This window comes from Chiloscyllium plagiosum, chromosome 18, assembly GCF_004010195.1.
Source record: "Chiloscyllium plagiosum isolate BGI_BamShark_2017 chromosome 18, ASM401019v2, whole genome shotgun sequence".
Lineage (NCBI taxonomy): Eukaryota > Metazoa > Chordata > Chondrichthyes > Orectolobiformes > Hemiscylliidae > Chiloscyllium > Chiloscyllium plagiosum.
The window spans coordinates 65,015,047-65,032,418 of record NC_057727.1 but is presented as its reverse complement, the minus strand read 5'-3'; the positions used below and the strand labels follow the sequence as shown (position 1 = coordinate 65,032,418).

The 17,372-nt window shown below is 41.6% G+C and overlaps 1 protein-coding gene across 1 annotated transcript in view; it reads left to right on the top strand.

Moving 5' to 3' along the window:
* Window positions 1-6,508, top strand: part of dnah1 (dynein, axonemal, heavy chain 1) — a 420,700-nt gene extending 414,192 nt beyond the window's left edge. Inside the window, exon 79 of the mRNA XM_043708503.1 lies at window positions 5,696-6,508. Coding sequence (XP_043564438.1) covers window positions 5,696-5,817 — 122 coding nt within the window. The 3' untranslated portion in view covers window positions 5,818-6,508. The remainder of the gene's footprint in view (window positions 1-5,695) is intronic.
* Window positions 6,509-17,372: the final 10,864 nt, after the last annotated feature.

The window sequence follows — 17,372 nt, the reverse complement described above, 5'->3', positions numbered from 1 at the left end:
ATCCACATTATACAGCATCCACATGTACTTGCCCAACCATTTAGCCTGTCCAAATCACACTGCAACATCTCTCTATTGTCCTCACAACTTACCCTTCAACCCAGCTTTGCGTCATCTGCAAATATTTAGTTCCCTCATCTAAATCATTAACATACATTGCAAATAGCTAGGGTCCTAGTACTAACCATTGCAGTACTCCACTAGTCTCCCATCGCTACCTTAACTACAGCTGTTCACATCCATTTTCCTTCTTCGTTCGCCCACGTTGCATCTGTTTGGATGATGCCACCTTCCAAAACAGTGTTGCTGACATAGCTTGCTTCTTCCATAACCTTGGTTTTCCAGCCACTGTGGTTGACAGGGCCCTCAACCACATACCTATCACCTGTGCTTCCACCCTTTACTCACAACAGTGTCCTCACTTTTCACCCCACCAGTCTCTGTATTCAAAGGATTATTCTCCGCCATTTCAGGCAACTCCAGCAGAATGCCACTACCAAACACATCATCTTCTCACTCCCCCATCTGCATTTCACAGGGATCATTCCCTCTGGGACACCCTAGTCCATTCCATGACCACCAACACCACCCCTATCCCCTTCTCACGGCACCTTCCCATGTAACTGCAGAAGGTGCAACACCTGCCCCTTCACCACCATCCAAGAAACAGTCTTTCCAGGTGAAGCAGCATCTCAGCTGTACATCCTCCAATCTGTGTATTGTATTCGCTGCACCCAATGCAGCCAACTCTACATTGGAGAAACCAAACACAGACTGGGTGACCGCTTTGCAGAACACCTCCAGTATGTGCGCAAACAGGACCCTGACCTCCCCACAGCTGGTTATTTTAAGATCCTGTTCACATGCTCACTTTTCTGTCCTCAGTATTGCAGTGCTCCAGTGAATTGCAGCGCAAATTGAAGGCAGAATGTCTCATCTAAAGGCTAGGCACTTTCCAGCCTTCTGGACATAATATTGAGTTCAACATCTTCAAATTGTGAACCATCACCCATTTCTTTCCTTTCTTTTAGCTTCACTTGTTACATTCTCTGTCACCATATCCCCCCACCCCAGTGCATCTGTCTGCTGTTTCAAGTCTGGCAGTTAAACACACCATTATTCCACCATTCTCATATTCCGATCACTTATAGAGTCATAGAGATGTACAGCATGGAAGCAGACCCTTCGGTCCAACCCGTCCATGCCGACCAGATATCCCAACCCAATCTAGTCCCACCTGCCAGCACTTAGCCCATATCCCTCCAAACCCTTCCTACTCATATACCCATCCAAATGCCTCTTAAATGTTGCAATTGTACCAGCCTCCACCACTTTCTCTGGCAGCTCATTCCATACACGTACCACCCTCTGTGTGAAAAAGTTGCCCCGTAGGTCTCTTTTATATCTTTCCCCTCTCATCCTAAACCTATGCCCTCTAATTCTGGACTCCCCGATCTCAGGAAAAGACTTTGCCTATTTACCCTATCCATGTCCCTCATAATTTTGTAAATCTCTATAAGGTCACCCCTCAGCCTCTGACGCTCCAGGGAAAACAGCCCCAGCCTGTTCAGCCTCTGTCTATAGCTCAAATCCTCCAACCCTGGCAACATCATTGTAAATTTTTTCTCAACCCTTTCAAGTTTCACAACATTTTTCCGATAGAAAGGAGACCAGAATTGCAAGCAATATTCCAATAGTGACCTAACCAATGTCCTGTACAGCTGCAACATGACCTCCAAACTCAATACTCTGACCAATAAAGGAAAACATACCAAACGCCTTCTTCATTATCCTATCTACCTGCGACTCCACTTTCAAGGAGCTATGAACCTGCACTCCAAGTCTCTTTGTTCAGCAACACTTCCTAGCACCTTACCATTAAGAGTATAAGTCCTGCTAAGATTTGCTTTCCCAAAATGCAGCACCTCGCACTTACCTGAATTAAACTCCATCTGCCACTTCTCTGCCCATTGGCCATCTGGTCAAGATCCTGTTGTAATCTGAGGTAACCCTCTTCATTGTCCACTACACCTCCAATTTTGGTGTCATCTGCAAACTTACTAACTGTACCTCTTATGCTCGCATCCAAATCATTTATGTAAATGACAAAAAATAGAGGACCCAGCAACGATTCTTGTGGCACTCCACTGGTCACAGGCCTCCAGTCTGAAAAACAACCCTCTGTCTTCTACCTTTGAGCCAGTTCTGTATCCAAATTGCTAGTTCTCCCTGTATTCCGTTCTCTTTCATCACTCCCCCCTCCCCCCACCAAGTCCCTGCACCCAACAATAGCATAAATGCTTCTCCCTCCACACTTCACTTCAGTTCTGATGAAGTCACTAGTTTCAAACAGTTAGCTTACTCTCTCCCTGGATGCTGTCTGGTCTGCTGTGATCTCCACCATGTGTTGGTTTCTGTATAGATTCCAGGATCAGCAGTAATTTGCTCATACTAGTCATTGCCTGCCATTCAGAAAAGGATCTGTTTATTCCTACCCTTTTTCCTGAATGCTAACCAATTTTCTATTTATCTCAATAACACTACCCCCAATTCCACGCACTTTAATTTTACACATTAATTTATGTGGGACTTCATTGACAGCCCTCTGAAAGTCCAAATAAACCATATCCACTAACTTTTCCAATCAACTCTACTAATTACATCCTCATGGATGATTTCCCTTTTATAAATCCATGCTGACTGTGTCTAACTTTACTGCTGTTTTCTAAATGTTCTGCTATAATATTGTTGATAATGAACTTTTAGCATTTTCCCCACTACTGATATCAGACTCACTGGTTTATAATTCCTTGTTTTCTCTCTACTATTTCCTGCTTTAAATAGTGGGGTTACATTAGCTACAGTCCAGATGTAGGAACTGTTCCAGGTCTAAATAATCTCGAAAATTGACCACCAATAAATCCACTATTTTTAATGCCACTTCCTTAAGTACCCTGGGATTCTGCAGTGTCATGTTTCTCACAGATCTGGTCTCTTGGCATCAATGTTGGACCACAGTATTGGAACACTCAAGGGGTTTATCCTTTTGATTTAAGAGGCTGTTGAAAAGGACATGCTCTGAATCATTTGTCCAATTAAAGACCCCAGTTGGCAGTGTGATAGGAAAACCAACCAGGGCCATTCCTGATCGGATGAATTGGGGCAGAGGCAAGAAGGCAGTGGGGTCACTATGCAGCACCTTCCTGCTTGATTAACAACTTCCCTGAACTCTACTTGGGGGAAGTATTAAAATCCACATTTGGATTCCCTTTTATGTCATCTGCTGATCTCTTATAATCTCTCTTTGCCCTTTTTGTTTTATTTTAACTTCACCTCTGAACTTTTTATATTCAGTGTAGTTCTCCCTAATATTGTCAGCCTGTCATTCTGTCACACACCCACTTTTTCTGCTTTATCTTACTCTCTATCTCTTTAGTCAGCCAAGGAGCTCTGGCTTTGGTTACCCCCCCTATCTTTTCTATTCCTCAGAATGTAGGCTGTACCCAAACCAACTCCTGTTTAAAGGCTCATTGCTTGATTACAGTTTGCCTGCCTAAGTGTCCGAATTGAAATCATTAACACATTTTTAAATGAAAATTTATTACACTTGGCAAACAAATTTCCAGTCCTATAAACAGTATGGGATGAACATTTACAAAAATTGTGTTCAGCAAGCAGAAGTGGCTTTTCAAAAAAGATGTACTAAATCTTTAACTATTGTAGACAGTGACTAGCTGGTCCAGGAGATCGCAATGGATGATCACCAATCTATTGTGGGTTAGTAAATGTTGGCCCTTATAAATTTACAGCCAATGCTAGTGTTTGCTTGTGTTCTTCAGGTTAGCGTAGAATTGGGGTTGAGCTGCTAGCTGTGTTGATCCTTTCAACTTCATTACTATAAAAGCCTTGCCACCTCCAAGATTTTAATGACTAACAATAGCATTTCCAATCATTTCCTCTTCTCCATTCACATCCACTTCTTGTCCACTATATTATCTTCGTCTAATGTCTGTTAAAAAACAGCTCAAACATTTCCTTTTCTCGAATACATATCTCTATCTACATACCCATTCTCTTGTCTTTCCACATCCATTAAAAGCCATTCTTATTCACCCGTGTCATTTCCATTGATGAAATATATTCAATTCCAATCACCTCTACTTCAATCTGAAAGGGGATGGAGAATGGCATCCCCTTCACTTCTCATATCATGCTAATTCAGTCAGTCACTTTGAGTGGATTTTTCAGTCCAGTGGAGGCAGGTTTCAGGACATGTGCGATAAGAAAGTCTGGAAATTAACACCAGGGTGTCAGTGACATGTAACCATCCAGCTTATTCCCACATTCCAACTCATGATCTTCAGCCTCATAAGTCATATGGCAATGGAAATTTAACAGGACAACAAATGTGTTTTACAACCTGATTACGTGAAGATATTTGAGTTTTTATACTTGGAGCACATTATGTATCAGTTGGGGGTGGCATTTTCTGGCTAGACACCTTTGGAGGCATACTAACAAACATGGACTAAAGGCACTTGGAGTTTTGCTGTTTCGCCCACAAACTGTCACTTCTGACTTATTCAAGTTAGTTGCTATTAATAGCAATAAACCCAAACACATCATCTGTACCAGTGGTTCCCTGAGTAATATTGAAAATCGCAATTAAAGAGATAGTCAGATTGCTTTCTGATAAGCAGTGAATTTCAGGTTTAATTCAATGTTTAATGATAAATGGATTTCATGTAGGAGGTCTTGTGATGAAGTGGTAGCATCTGGATCTCTGGGCCAAACACTGTAGGCTTGAGTCCCACACCTATGTTAGCGATGGAACAAGTTGAAGTCAGCCTGAAGATCTTTCCAAAGCCATCTAATGGCAAGTAGTAAGAGTGGGAGAATCTCCTGGTTATCCATCCTGCAGAAGGCAATGAAAAACTACTTTGTCAATAAGCCCAGACCAATTCAGTGAGAGTCCATGGCTCAGTCCTTGGAAAGAAGAACAGGAAGACTGACTGGTTTTGTGTCAGTGAAGAAACACAACTTTATCCGAGTAGCAGAACAATAAGGCTTTGTATTAGTGGGTACGATTTTCAACCCTATCTATGTAACCTATTTCAGCCTTCCAAGATCTCTGCAATCCCACAGTTCTGGCCTACTGCATTTCCCCCAGTTTTAATTATTCCATCAATAATAGCCATGCATTCAGTCACCTCGACCCTAAGCCATGAAATTTCCACCCTAAACCTCTCTACCTCACAACTCCCTTTCCTGTTTTTAAAGATTCCTTAAACCCTTTGACTAATCTTTTCTGTCTTCAGTATCTCGTTATATAGCTTAGTGTAGGTCTTTCTTTTATTAAGACTCTGATGAGGGGTTGTCTTATTTCATCAAAGGCATAATAAAAATGCAAATTATTTTTGTTTGGGTGTAAAACCAGTGTTCCTACCAATTCCTGGACTGATACAGTTAGAATTTCCTCATAACTCCAGAGAAACTTTTCTTTGTTGAAATTTGTTGGATTATATTTGACATGCAGAAAGACATATAAATGTGCACATTTGGATATTGTATGAGATTAAAATGAAATTGAGCACTTCGAATGACAAGTATTTTTCATGCCTATTTGGTAATAAACATTCCAGAGATAATCTTCCAGAGACATGCTTTAACTTGTCAAAAAAAATCTTCATTTTAGGTACACTATCAACAACTGGCCACTCCACTAATTACGTTATAGCTGTGGAATTACCAACCACTAAATCACAGAGACACTGGATCAAGCAAGGGGTAGCATTAATCTGTGCTCTGGATTATTGAAAAATAGCATGTGACAAAAATTTGCTTCCTCTGTTCTCATCCTTGATTGGTTCAGTATTGAGATATGCACCTTATTTCAGTGAAATGTATCAGAGAAAAAAACTGGTTATGCATTAAAATTTTTCTAATTGTTGTTTATTATGCATTTTTCATTTTTGTTTTACAAATATATTTACTTTGAAGTAGGTTATGAAATTCCATTTCTAATGAAAGAAAACAGTAAATTGTGATAAACAAATGACTAAAGAAATTGCAGGAATGAATGCTTTTGTATTAGTTTCTGAAAATGCCTTTCTGTCTTAAGCCATCTCATTATAGGAGGAATTTCACCCTCATCATACATGTTCATGATAATCTCAAGCATAGATTTTTTTATCTGTTATACTCTTTGCATGCAACAGGTTAAGGGCAACATTATAAAAATTGATGGGATTTTATATTTGTCATGGAGTTTCATTTATAATAATTTGTAATGATTCTCTTTTTTATTTTCAAACAAACTACTTTTTAAAAATTGTCACATTTTGCTCAACTAAAAACAAATTTACGTTGAAATTTATGAATGCATAAAATGTACCTCTGTTCACATTTTATAATATGCTTTATATTAGAGTTTTTACTGAAACTGCAATGGTAATGTACTGTTTTTAAGGCAACTTTAATTTAGAGAATATCTGCACTGTTACAAAGAAATAACACCTTTTTTGGCATTGTACTGATTGGACAATGATGAATAAACATTTTGAAAGTTATTTCAGGTGTCGTGTTCACAGATGATGTGATCAATGCCACTCCTGGGGGAGATGACAACTAAATGGTATTACCACCAGACTTATTTTTTTAAAAAATCTGATATTAAAAAATGTAATAATGACTATTCTCAGGAAAACTAATCTGGTTCACTAATATCCTTGAGGGAAGGAAACTACTGTCATTATCTACATGTGACTCCAGACTGACAGCAATGCAGTTGACTCTCAATAGAGATGTACAGCATGGAAACAGACCCTTTGGTCCAACTTGTCCATGCCAACCAGATATCCTAACCTAATCTAGTCCCATTTGCCAACACTTGGCCCATATCCCTCTAAACCCTTCCTATTCAGATACCCATCCGGATGCCTTTTAAATAATGTAATTGTACCTGCCTCCACCACTTTCTCTGGTAGCTCATTCCATACACGCACCACCCTCTGCACAAAAAAGTTGCCCCTTACATCCTTTTTATATCTTTTCCCTCTCTCCCTGAACCTATGCCCTCTAGTTTTGAATTCTCCCACCCCAGGGAAAACATCTTGCCTATTTCCCCTATCCATGCCCCTCATGATTTTATAAGCCTCTATAAGGTCACCCCTCAGCTTCTGACGCTGCAGGGAAAATAGTCGCAGCCTGTTCAACCTCTCCCTATAGCACAAATCCTCCAACCCTGGCGACATCCTTGTAAATCTTTTCTGAACCCTTTCAAGTTTCACAACATCCTTCCGATAGGAAGGAAACCAGAATTGCACACAATATTCCAAAAATGGCCTAACCAATGTCCTGTGAAGCCACATCATGATCTCCCAACTCCTATATTCAATGCTCTGACCAATAAAGGAAAGCATACCAAATGCTCTCCTTATTATCCTATCTATCTGCAACTCTACTTTCAAGGAACTATGAATGTGCACTCCAAGGTCTCTTTGTTCAGCAATGCTTCCCAGGACATCACCATTAAGTGTCTCAGCCCTGCTCTGATTTGCTTTTCCAAAATGCAGCACCTCACATTTATCTAAATTAAGTCTGACCTTCGCAGGGCCATTAAGACAGCCAAGGACCAATACCGATCCAAACTAGGGACCCAGGCAGATATCTGGCAACAAGAGCAAGGCTCTAAAAAGAGAGAGTGCGAGATAGCAGACGTTGAAATATCCCTCCCAGATCGTCTCAACACCTTCTGCGCTCGCTTTGAGCAGAATTTTGGCGGAGAGGTAACACCTATTCCGACAAGTCCTGACGCACCTATCCCAACAGTCACTGCATCAGAGGTCAGATCAGTTTTCCTTGGTGTGAATCCAAGGGACGTGATGGGACCAGACGAAGTACCAGGCCGTGTACTCAGAGCATGCGCAGATCAATTGGCAGAGGTCTTCTCGGACACCTTCAACCGGACCCTGCAGCAGGCACCGTCCCTGCCTGTTTCAAAAGGGCCAACATCATCCCTGTGCCGAAGAAGACTCATGCAGCATGTCTCAATGACTACCATCCAGAATACTGAATGGACTCACAAACTCTTAACATTCATCTGTACCTGTGTTTTTGTTTTTGTCACTGTTTACCTAATATTTACTTATCTATGCTACTTAACTCTATGATCTGCCTGTATTGCTCGCTAGACAAAACTTTCCACTGTGCCTCAGTACATGTGACAATAAATTGAATTCAATCCAAATTAAATTAAACTCCATCTGCCACTCCTCAGCCCATTGGCCCATCTGATCAAGATCCCATTGTACTCTGAGATAACCTTTCTCACTGTCCACCACACCTCCAATTTTGGTGTCATCTGCAAACCTACTAACCCTACCTCCTATGTTCACATCCAAATCATTTATGTAAATGACAAAAAGCAGTGGATCCAGCACCGATCCTTGTGGCACTCCACTGGTCACAGGTCTCCAGTCTGAAAAACAACCCTCCACTACAACCCACTGTCTTCTACCTTTGAGCCAGTTCTGTATCCAAATGGCTAGTTCTCCCTGTATTCCATGAGATCTAACCTTGCTAACCAGTCTCCCATGAGGAATCTTGTCGAACACCTTACTGAGCTCCGCTCTTTACAATCCTCTTTGTTACTTCTTCAAAAAAACTCAATCAGGTCAGTAAGACATGATTTCCCACGCACCAAGCCACGTTGACTATCCCTAATCAGTCCTTGCCTTTCCAAATACATGTATATCCTGTCCCTCAGGATTCCCTCCAACAACTTGCCCACCACTGACGTCAGGCTCACTGGTCTATATTTCCCTGGCTTGTCCTTACTACCTTTCTTAAATAGTGGCACCACATTAGCCAACCTCCAGTCTTCGGGCACCTCATCTGTGGCAATCGATGACACAAATATCTCAGCAAGAGGCCCAGCAATCACTTCCCTAGCTTTCCACAGGGTTCTAAGGTACACCCCAGGTCCTGGGAATTTGTCCACTTTAATGTGTTTCATGACATCCAACACCTCCTCCTGTGTAATATGGACATTTTTCAAGATGTCACCATATATTTCCCTACATTCTACATCTTCCATGTCCTTTCCCACATTAAACACTGATGCAAGATACTCGTTTAGTATCTCTCCCATCTCCTGCGGTTCCACACAAAGGCTGCCTTGCTGATCTTTGAGTGACCCTACTCTCTCCCTACTTACCCTTTTGTCCCTAATGTATTTATAAAAACCGTTTGGATTCTCCTTAGCCCTATTTGCCAAAGCTATCTCATGTCCCCTTTTTGCCCTCCTGACTTCCCTCTTAACAAACCTCTGCTACCTTTTTACTTTTCTCAGGATTCACTCGATCTCTGCTGTCTGCACCTGACATATGCTTCCTTCTTTATCTTAACCAAAACCTCAATTTCCCTACATCCAGCATCCCCTATACCTACCAGCCTTTCCTTTCACCCTAACTAGGAATATATTGCCTCTGGACTCTTGTTATCTCATTTTTGAAGGTTTCCCACTTTCCAACCATCCCTTTACCTGCGACGTTCTGCCCCCAATCAGCTTTTGACAGTTCTTGCCTAAAACCATCAAAATTAACCTTCCTCAATTCAGAAATTCAACTTTTTGATCTGGTCTATCCTTTTCCATCACTATTTTTAAGACTAATAGAATTATGGTCGCTGGCCCCAAAGTGCTCCCCCACTGACATCTCAGTCACCTGCCCTGCCTTATTTCCCAAGAGTAGCTCAAGTTTTACACCTTCTCTAGTAGGTACATCCACATGATGAATCAGAAATTTTTCTTGTGCACACTTAACAAATTCCTCTCCATCTAAACCTTTAACACCATGGCAGTCCCAGTCTATGTTTGGAAAGTTAAAATCCCCTACCATAACCACCCTATTATTCTTACAGATAACTGAAATCTCCCTACAAATTTGTTTCTCAATTTCCCCTCTGACTATTGGGGGGTCTATAATACAATCCCAATAAGGTGATCACTCCTTTCTTATTTCTCAGTTCCACCCAAAAAACCTCCCTGGATGTATTCCCAGGAATATCCTCCCTAAGTACAGCAGTAATGCTGTCCCTTATCAAAAATGCCGCTCCCCCTCCTCCCTTTCCTCCCTTTCTGTAGCATCTGTATCCTGAAACATTAAGCTGCCAGTCCTGTCCATCCCTGAGCCATGTTTCTATAATCGCTATGATATCCCAGTCCCATTTTCCTAGCTATGCCCTGAGTTCATCTGCCTTCCTTGTTTGGCCTCTTGCTTTGAAATAAATGCAGTTTAATTTATCAGTCCTACCTTGTCCTCTGCTTTGTTCCTGCCTGCCATGACTCTTTGACTCGCTCCCTTTCCCAGTTGTACCAGTCTCAGATTGATTTCTTTCCTCACTTTGACTATCGCCCCACCCCCACCTTACTAGTTTAAATCCTCCCAAGCAGCTCTAGCAAATCTCCCTGCCAATATGTTAGTCTCCTTCCTGTTCAGGTGTAGTCCATTCTTCTCGTACAGGTCTCTTCTACCCCAAAAGAGATTCCATTGTTCCAAAAAAGTAAATCCTTCTCTCCTGCACCAGCTCCTCAGCCACACATTCATCTGTTCTCTCCTCCTATTCCTCCTCTCACTAGCTCATAGCACAGGGAGTAATCCAGATATTACTACCATCGAGGACCTCCTTTTTAAATCCCTGCCTAACTTTCTACATTCTCACTTTAGAATCTCATCATTTTCCCTTTTTATGTCGTTTGCTCCAATGTATACAATGACCTTCTGCTGGTCTCAGAATCATAGAATCCCTACAGTGTGGAAACAGACCCTTCGGCCCAACAAGTCCACACCAACCTTCCAAAGAGTAACCCACCCAGACCCATTCCCCTACCCTATTACCATATATTTGCCTCTGACTTATGCACCTAACCTACACACCCCTGAACAATTTAGCATGGCCAATTCATCTAACCTGCACTGTGGGAGGAAACCAGAGCACCCGGAGAGAATGTGCAGACTCCACACAGTCACCCAAGGCTGGAATCGAACCTGGGACCCTGGTGGTGTGAGGCAGCAGTGCTAACCACTGAGATGCCATCTCTTTCTCTTTTGAGAACATTCTGCACCCTCTCTGAGATACCCTTGATCCTGGCACCAGGAAGGCAATACACTGTACTGATTTCTTGCCACTGGCCGCAGAAAGGTCTGTCTGTGCCGCTGACTAGAGAGTCCCCTAACACAATCGATCACTTGTAATTTCTTTTAAGATAGGTATTTTCCCTTTCTGCTTTCCATTGGTAAGCCAATGTCATATTGCCTTTTCTGTGTCAGATGTAGCATAATTAATAGCGCTGTTGGTTCAGAGTAGGAAGGTAAGGGGTTCATAATGCCACAACAAAATAGCTAATCCTTTAAACTGTCACTCAAACTGTCAACCTGTTTTGAGAATGTAGCATTTGAACCGCAGCCTAGTAAATATAATGCCATGTGTTAACCCTTGGGAAGATGCAAAAAAAACGCTATTGAAACTGCATAAACAGGTGTTTATTTTTCTGACCAGCACGTAGTGGCCTGTCATAGAATAATAGACATGTACAGCATAGAAACAGACCCTTTGGTCCAACTCATCCATGCTGACCAGATACCCGAAATTAATCTAGTCCCATTTGCCAGCACTTTGCCAGCACATATCCCTCTAAACCCTTCCTATTCATATACCCATCCAGATGCCTTTTAAATGTTGTAATTCTACCAGCTTTGGCAGCTCATTGCATATACGCACTACCCTTTGTGTGAAAATGTTTCCCCATAGGTCCCTTTTAAACCTTTCCCCTCTCACCCTCAAACTATGCCATCTATTTCTGGACTCCCCCAACCCAGGGTAAAGACCTTGTCCATTTACCCAATCCACGCCCCTCAGGATTTTATGAACCTCGACAGAGGAACCTCGAGTATCCGAAGGACACAGGCGGGAAATATTTCGTTCGGTTAATCAAATTCCGGATAAGCGAATGCCAGATAATAGTTTAGCCAAGCATCGGGACTTTGTGATCTTGCTGGATAATCCGATAATCAGATAATCGAGGTTCCTCTGTATAAGGTCACCCCTCAGTCTCCGATGCTCCAGGTAAAACAGACTCAGCTTATTCAGCCTCTCCCTGTAGCTCAAATCCTCCAACCCTGGCAACATCCTTGTAAATCTGTCAATCATGATATTTTCTTTTCATTCTCATAGACTGCTTCAGCCTGTCTTTTTGCCTACAAGTTTGAAGAGTAGGGTATTTTTAAAAAACATCAGAGAGTTATACAATCTTATACACTTCTGAAGAATATCTACTGCTCCAAATTGTAACTCACCTAAAAGGAATTTGTTTGATCTCAAATATACCGGCTGAGTTTAAGTTTCTGCCCTGTGTAACTCATGTCTGTCCCCGACCAGCAAAAATTAGATCTGTTGGGAATGGGGGAGAGACTTCTGCATCTGGATCCCACTAATCACTTTAGAGTTCTGCAGTATCTTCATATCCATTGACTATGCTTCTCTTACACATGCGGCCCAACCTGCTGAGTATTTCCTGTCTTTATTTCACATTCACATCATTTGTGGTATTTTGCAATTGTAGCAAGACGCTAATTGTCAATGTCGGCCATATCCTAGGTCACCTGTGATACGTTAAGTATAGATTTGACCAACACATCTAACAGGAATATAAAAACAGTGAAAATGTACAGTACAGAATATTCCCAAGGATGAAGATTTACACTAATGAAGAAACACAAGGGATTGAATTTATTTCACTGTGAAGATTATGGGGTACTTGATAACAGTCCACAATTATAAATATTTATGCCAAATTAAAGGCATAATAAAAAGCTATAGCTCAGATATAAGCAACTGTGTTCACCAAAGATGAGCGATTTTTTTTTCCTCTGGTTATGTAGACAGTAACAAGAGAGACAAAATTTAAGGCAATACTTGAAAACATTCTGTATGCTGGGTGGTTAGAATGAAAAATTCTCTTGTCATCAAGATATGCTGAAACCATACTCATTTTCAATGGTTGTTCTAAAATCTGAAATACACTGAAGGATAATTATACCCAGCAAATTCCAAGAAATACCAACAGGATCATTGTATGACAGGTTAAGTCTGACTGTGGGTTGTGCTAATGAGACGTTAAACATCATCGCAGGAAGTAATGCAATGTCACATGATCTTGCCCTGTCTTCCAGTCTCTTGGTAAAATGGGGGAGGGGAAGCTGGTGGCCTCGTGGTACAGACAAGTAAGTTAGAGGCCCAGGCTCGTGTTCAGGAGCATGTGGATATAAATCTCACAACAGCAGCTGATGGAATTTTAATACAAGTAACAGGGAAGACAAATGGAAGGTTGACCTTTCTTTCAAATGGAATCAAGTACAAAAATAGGGAGTTCATGCTAAAACTATACAGAGCATCAGTCAGTTCATAGCTGGAACTCTGTGAACAGTTTTAATCCCCTTCTCTAAGGAATGATATATTGGCATTGGAGGCAGTCCAGAGCAGATTCACCAGGTTGATCCCAGGTATGGATGGATTTTCTCACGAGAAGAGGTTAACTATGTTGAGCCTATACTCTTTAGAGTTTAGAGGAATGAGCCGTGACCTTATTGAAACGTCCAAGAATCTTAGGGGATTTGATAGAGTAGGTACAGAAGGGTTGTTTCTCTACTGGAAGAGTCTAGGACCAAAGGGTATAATCTCAGGATAAGCAGTCACCCATTTAACAAGAAGAATTTTTTCACTTAGAAGGTGGTGAATCTGTGGAATTCTTTACCACGGAGGACATGGCGACTGGGCCATTAAGTATATTCAAGGCTAAGGTGAACAGATTTTAAATTAATAAGGAAATCAAAGGGAAAAAGGAGGAAGGTGAAGATAAAGATGGTCAGCTCAGACATGATCTCTTTGAATGGTGAAACAGACAAGATGGGCTCAATGACCTACTTCTGTACTAAACCTGGAAAATGAAGCTAGTCTCAGAGATCATGACTATGACAACATTATCAATCATTATTAAAACCCATCTGGTTCACTCATGTCCTCAAAAGAAGCAAATCTGCCATCCTTCCCTGGTTTTGCCTGTATGTAAGCCACATTCACAGAACTGTGTGACTGACTCTTAGCTGTCCTCTAAAATAACCTAGCAAGACACTTTTTAAAGGCAATTCAGGACGGACAACAAATGTTGACTGTTCCAGCACTGCTCAAATTCCTAGAAAGATACCAGCAGTGCGCTGCAAGGATCGGTGCACTGCTCTTCCTCGTTTATATAAATGATTTGGAAGAGACAAGAGAAGACATGGTTAATAAGTTTGCGGATGACACCAAAATCGGTTTTATAGTTGGCAGTGAAGAAGGTTATCTAAGAATACAACAGGATCTTGATTAACTGGGCCAGTGGGCCAAGGAATGCCATGTAGAGTTTAATTTAGATAAATTCAAGGTATTGCATTTTGATAAGACAAACTAAGGCTGGATTTACATAGTTAATGGTGGGGTTTCAGGGAGTGCTGTCAAACAGGGAAGCAGGTACAGAGTTTCTCAATGGCAAGAGGGGAAAGATTTAAAAGGGACCTAAGGGGTGACTTTTTCACACAGAGGGTGGTGCGTAAATGGTAAAGGTGAATACAATTACAGTTAAAAGACATTTGGGCAGTTACATGAATAGGCAAGGTTTCGAGGGATATGGGCTAAATGCAGGCAAATGGGATTAGTTCAGATTAGGAAACCTGGCAAGCATGGATGAGTTGGGCCAAAGGGTCTGTTGCCATGCTGTATGACTATATGATTCTATAATAAAAGATAAAGCTGCTGTTTGTTAAAAGCTGTTCTTAAATAAAGTTGCTTCAGCAACATCTAGAAATAATCTTTAACAGCGCAACTAGACTATTGTTTGGTGTCAGCAAGTGAAAGGAGGTGAAGGAAATCTCTCTGATGTTCATGAAAACTTCAAGCAGATTGCGTGTTCCAAACAAAGAGAAGCAAGGCTGTATTTGGCCTCACTGCAAAACCAAGCTGTAAGCAGGTACATGTGCAATGAAGGGGTCATATGGATGATGTATTCACCAGGCAGGGGATCAACAGCAGAAGAGCTACATTCAGGGGAATAATAAAACCATTCAATCTGCAAAATGACACCATTGTTGAGAAGGCTAAATTTAATAAATGTATCCGGTGAGAAAGGGAAACTATTGGCCTTGTTATCAATGATCCACATAGCCCTGCAGAGAACTGAGAGTGTGGCAACTTAAAAGGAGAAATAATCAAGTACGGAATTGTTGTTGAAGTCTTAGATGAAGCACTACTGACCACTTGCAGTAAAGGAATAACTTACATGATCAAAAACAATTCAACTCATCAGCTAAGCTTGTTGTATGGTAGATCCTCACCCTCACAGGTTACTTAGCTGTCATCATCCTCCCTTGAGGTTGGGAACTAAAGTGCATGACCAATCTGGTATAATAGAGGAGAATCTCTTGATAGTCTAATGAAAAGATGTCATTTATAAAATTATAGTAATTGGGTACAAGTTACATTTGAATGGCAGACATTGTTACTAGGACTATGAGGAAGACCTAGATGGTAGGTCTGTCTCCTTCAAGATCCAGAGCTGTTCTCTGACTTTACCTCGTCCAATACCTCCCATCATAGAGTCAAAGAGTCCAACAGCATGGAGACAGGCCCTTCAGCCCAAACTGGTCCATGCTAACCCCATTTCCCTGCACTTGGCCCATATCCTTCTAAACCTTTCCTATCCATATATTTGTCCAAATGTTTTATAAGTGTTGTTAACGTACCCACCTCAACCACATCCACTAGCAGCTCATTCCATATGCGTACCACCCTCTGTGTAAAAACGTTGCCCCTCAGGTTACCTTTTGTTCTTTCTCCTCTAACCTTAAACTGATGCCCTCCATTTCTCAATCCCCCATTCCTGGCAAACAGACTGAGTGCATTCACCCTATCCAAGCCTCTCATGGTCTTATACACTTCTATAAGATCCCCTCTCAGTCTCCTACACTCTACAACAAAAAAATCCTGGCTTTTCCAATCTCTCCCTATAACTCAGATCCTTGAGTTCTGGCAACACCCTTGTAAATTTCTTTTACAATCTTTCTAAGTTTAATAACATCCTTCCTATAGCAAGGTGACCAAAATTGAACACAATACTCCCAAGTGTGGCCTCACCAACCTCCTGTACAACTGCAACATGATTTCCCAATTTCTATACTCAGTGCCCTGACTGATGAAGGTCAGTGTGCCAAAAGCCTTCTTCACTGCCTTGTCTACCTGCGATTTCAGTTTTAGAGAACCATGCACCTGAATCCAAGGTTCCTCTGTTCCACTACACTTAAGGCTCTACCATTCCACATGAAACTCCTGTTTGATTTGACTTTCCAAAATGTAAGACTTCACACTTATCTATATTAAACTCCATTTTCCATTTCTCGGCCCACTTCCCCAACTGATCAAGGACCTGCTGTAAATTCTCCTCACTGATCCACAATACCGCCTATTTTATAGTGTCATCAGCAAACTCACTAATAATGCCTTGAACATTCTCATCCAAATCAGAGATATAGATAACAAACAGAAATGGGCCTAGCACCGAATCCTGAGGCACTCCACTTGGCCTCCAGTCCGATAAGCATCCTTCCTCTATTACTCTCTGCTTCCTACCATCAAACCAATTGTGTATCCAGTTTGCCAGCTCCATCTGGATTCTATGTGATCTAACCTTCCAGAACAGCCTACCACGTGGGACCTTATCAAAGGCTTGACTGAAATTGATAGAGACTATGTCTACCGTCCTGACCTCGTCAACCTTCCTGGTCACTTCATCAAAGAACTCTAACAAATTTGTGAGGCATGATCTCCCACGCACAAAGCCATGCTGACTACTCCTAATCACATTCTGTCTTTCAAAATGCATGTATATCTTATCCCTCAGAATCTTCTCAAGTAACTTACCCACCACGGATGTTAGGCTTACTGGTCTATAGTTCCCACGATTTTCTTTGCAGCCCTTCTTGAATAAGGGCACAACATTCGCTACCCTCCAGTCTTCTGGAACCTCACCCGTGGCTAATGATGATGCAAAAATATCAGCCAGAGGCCCCCGCAATTTCTTCTCCAGCCTCTTGCAGTGTTCTTGGATACATCTAGTCAGGACCAGGAGATTTATCCACATTCACACATTCTAATACATCCAACACCTCTTCTACTGTGAAATGAACTGTCCCCAACATATCACCACTAACTTCTCCAAGTTCCCAAGTCTTAATGTCGTGTAAACACAGAGGAGAAATATTCATGGAGGACCTCGCCCATCT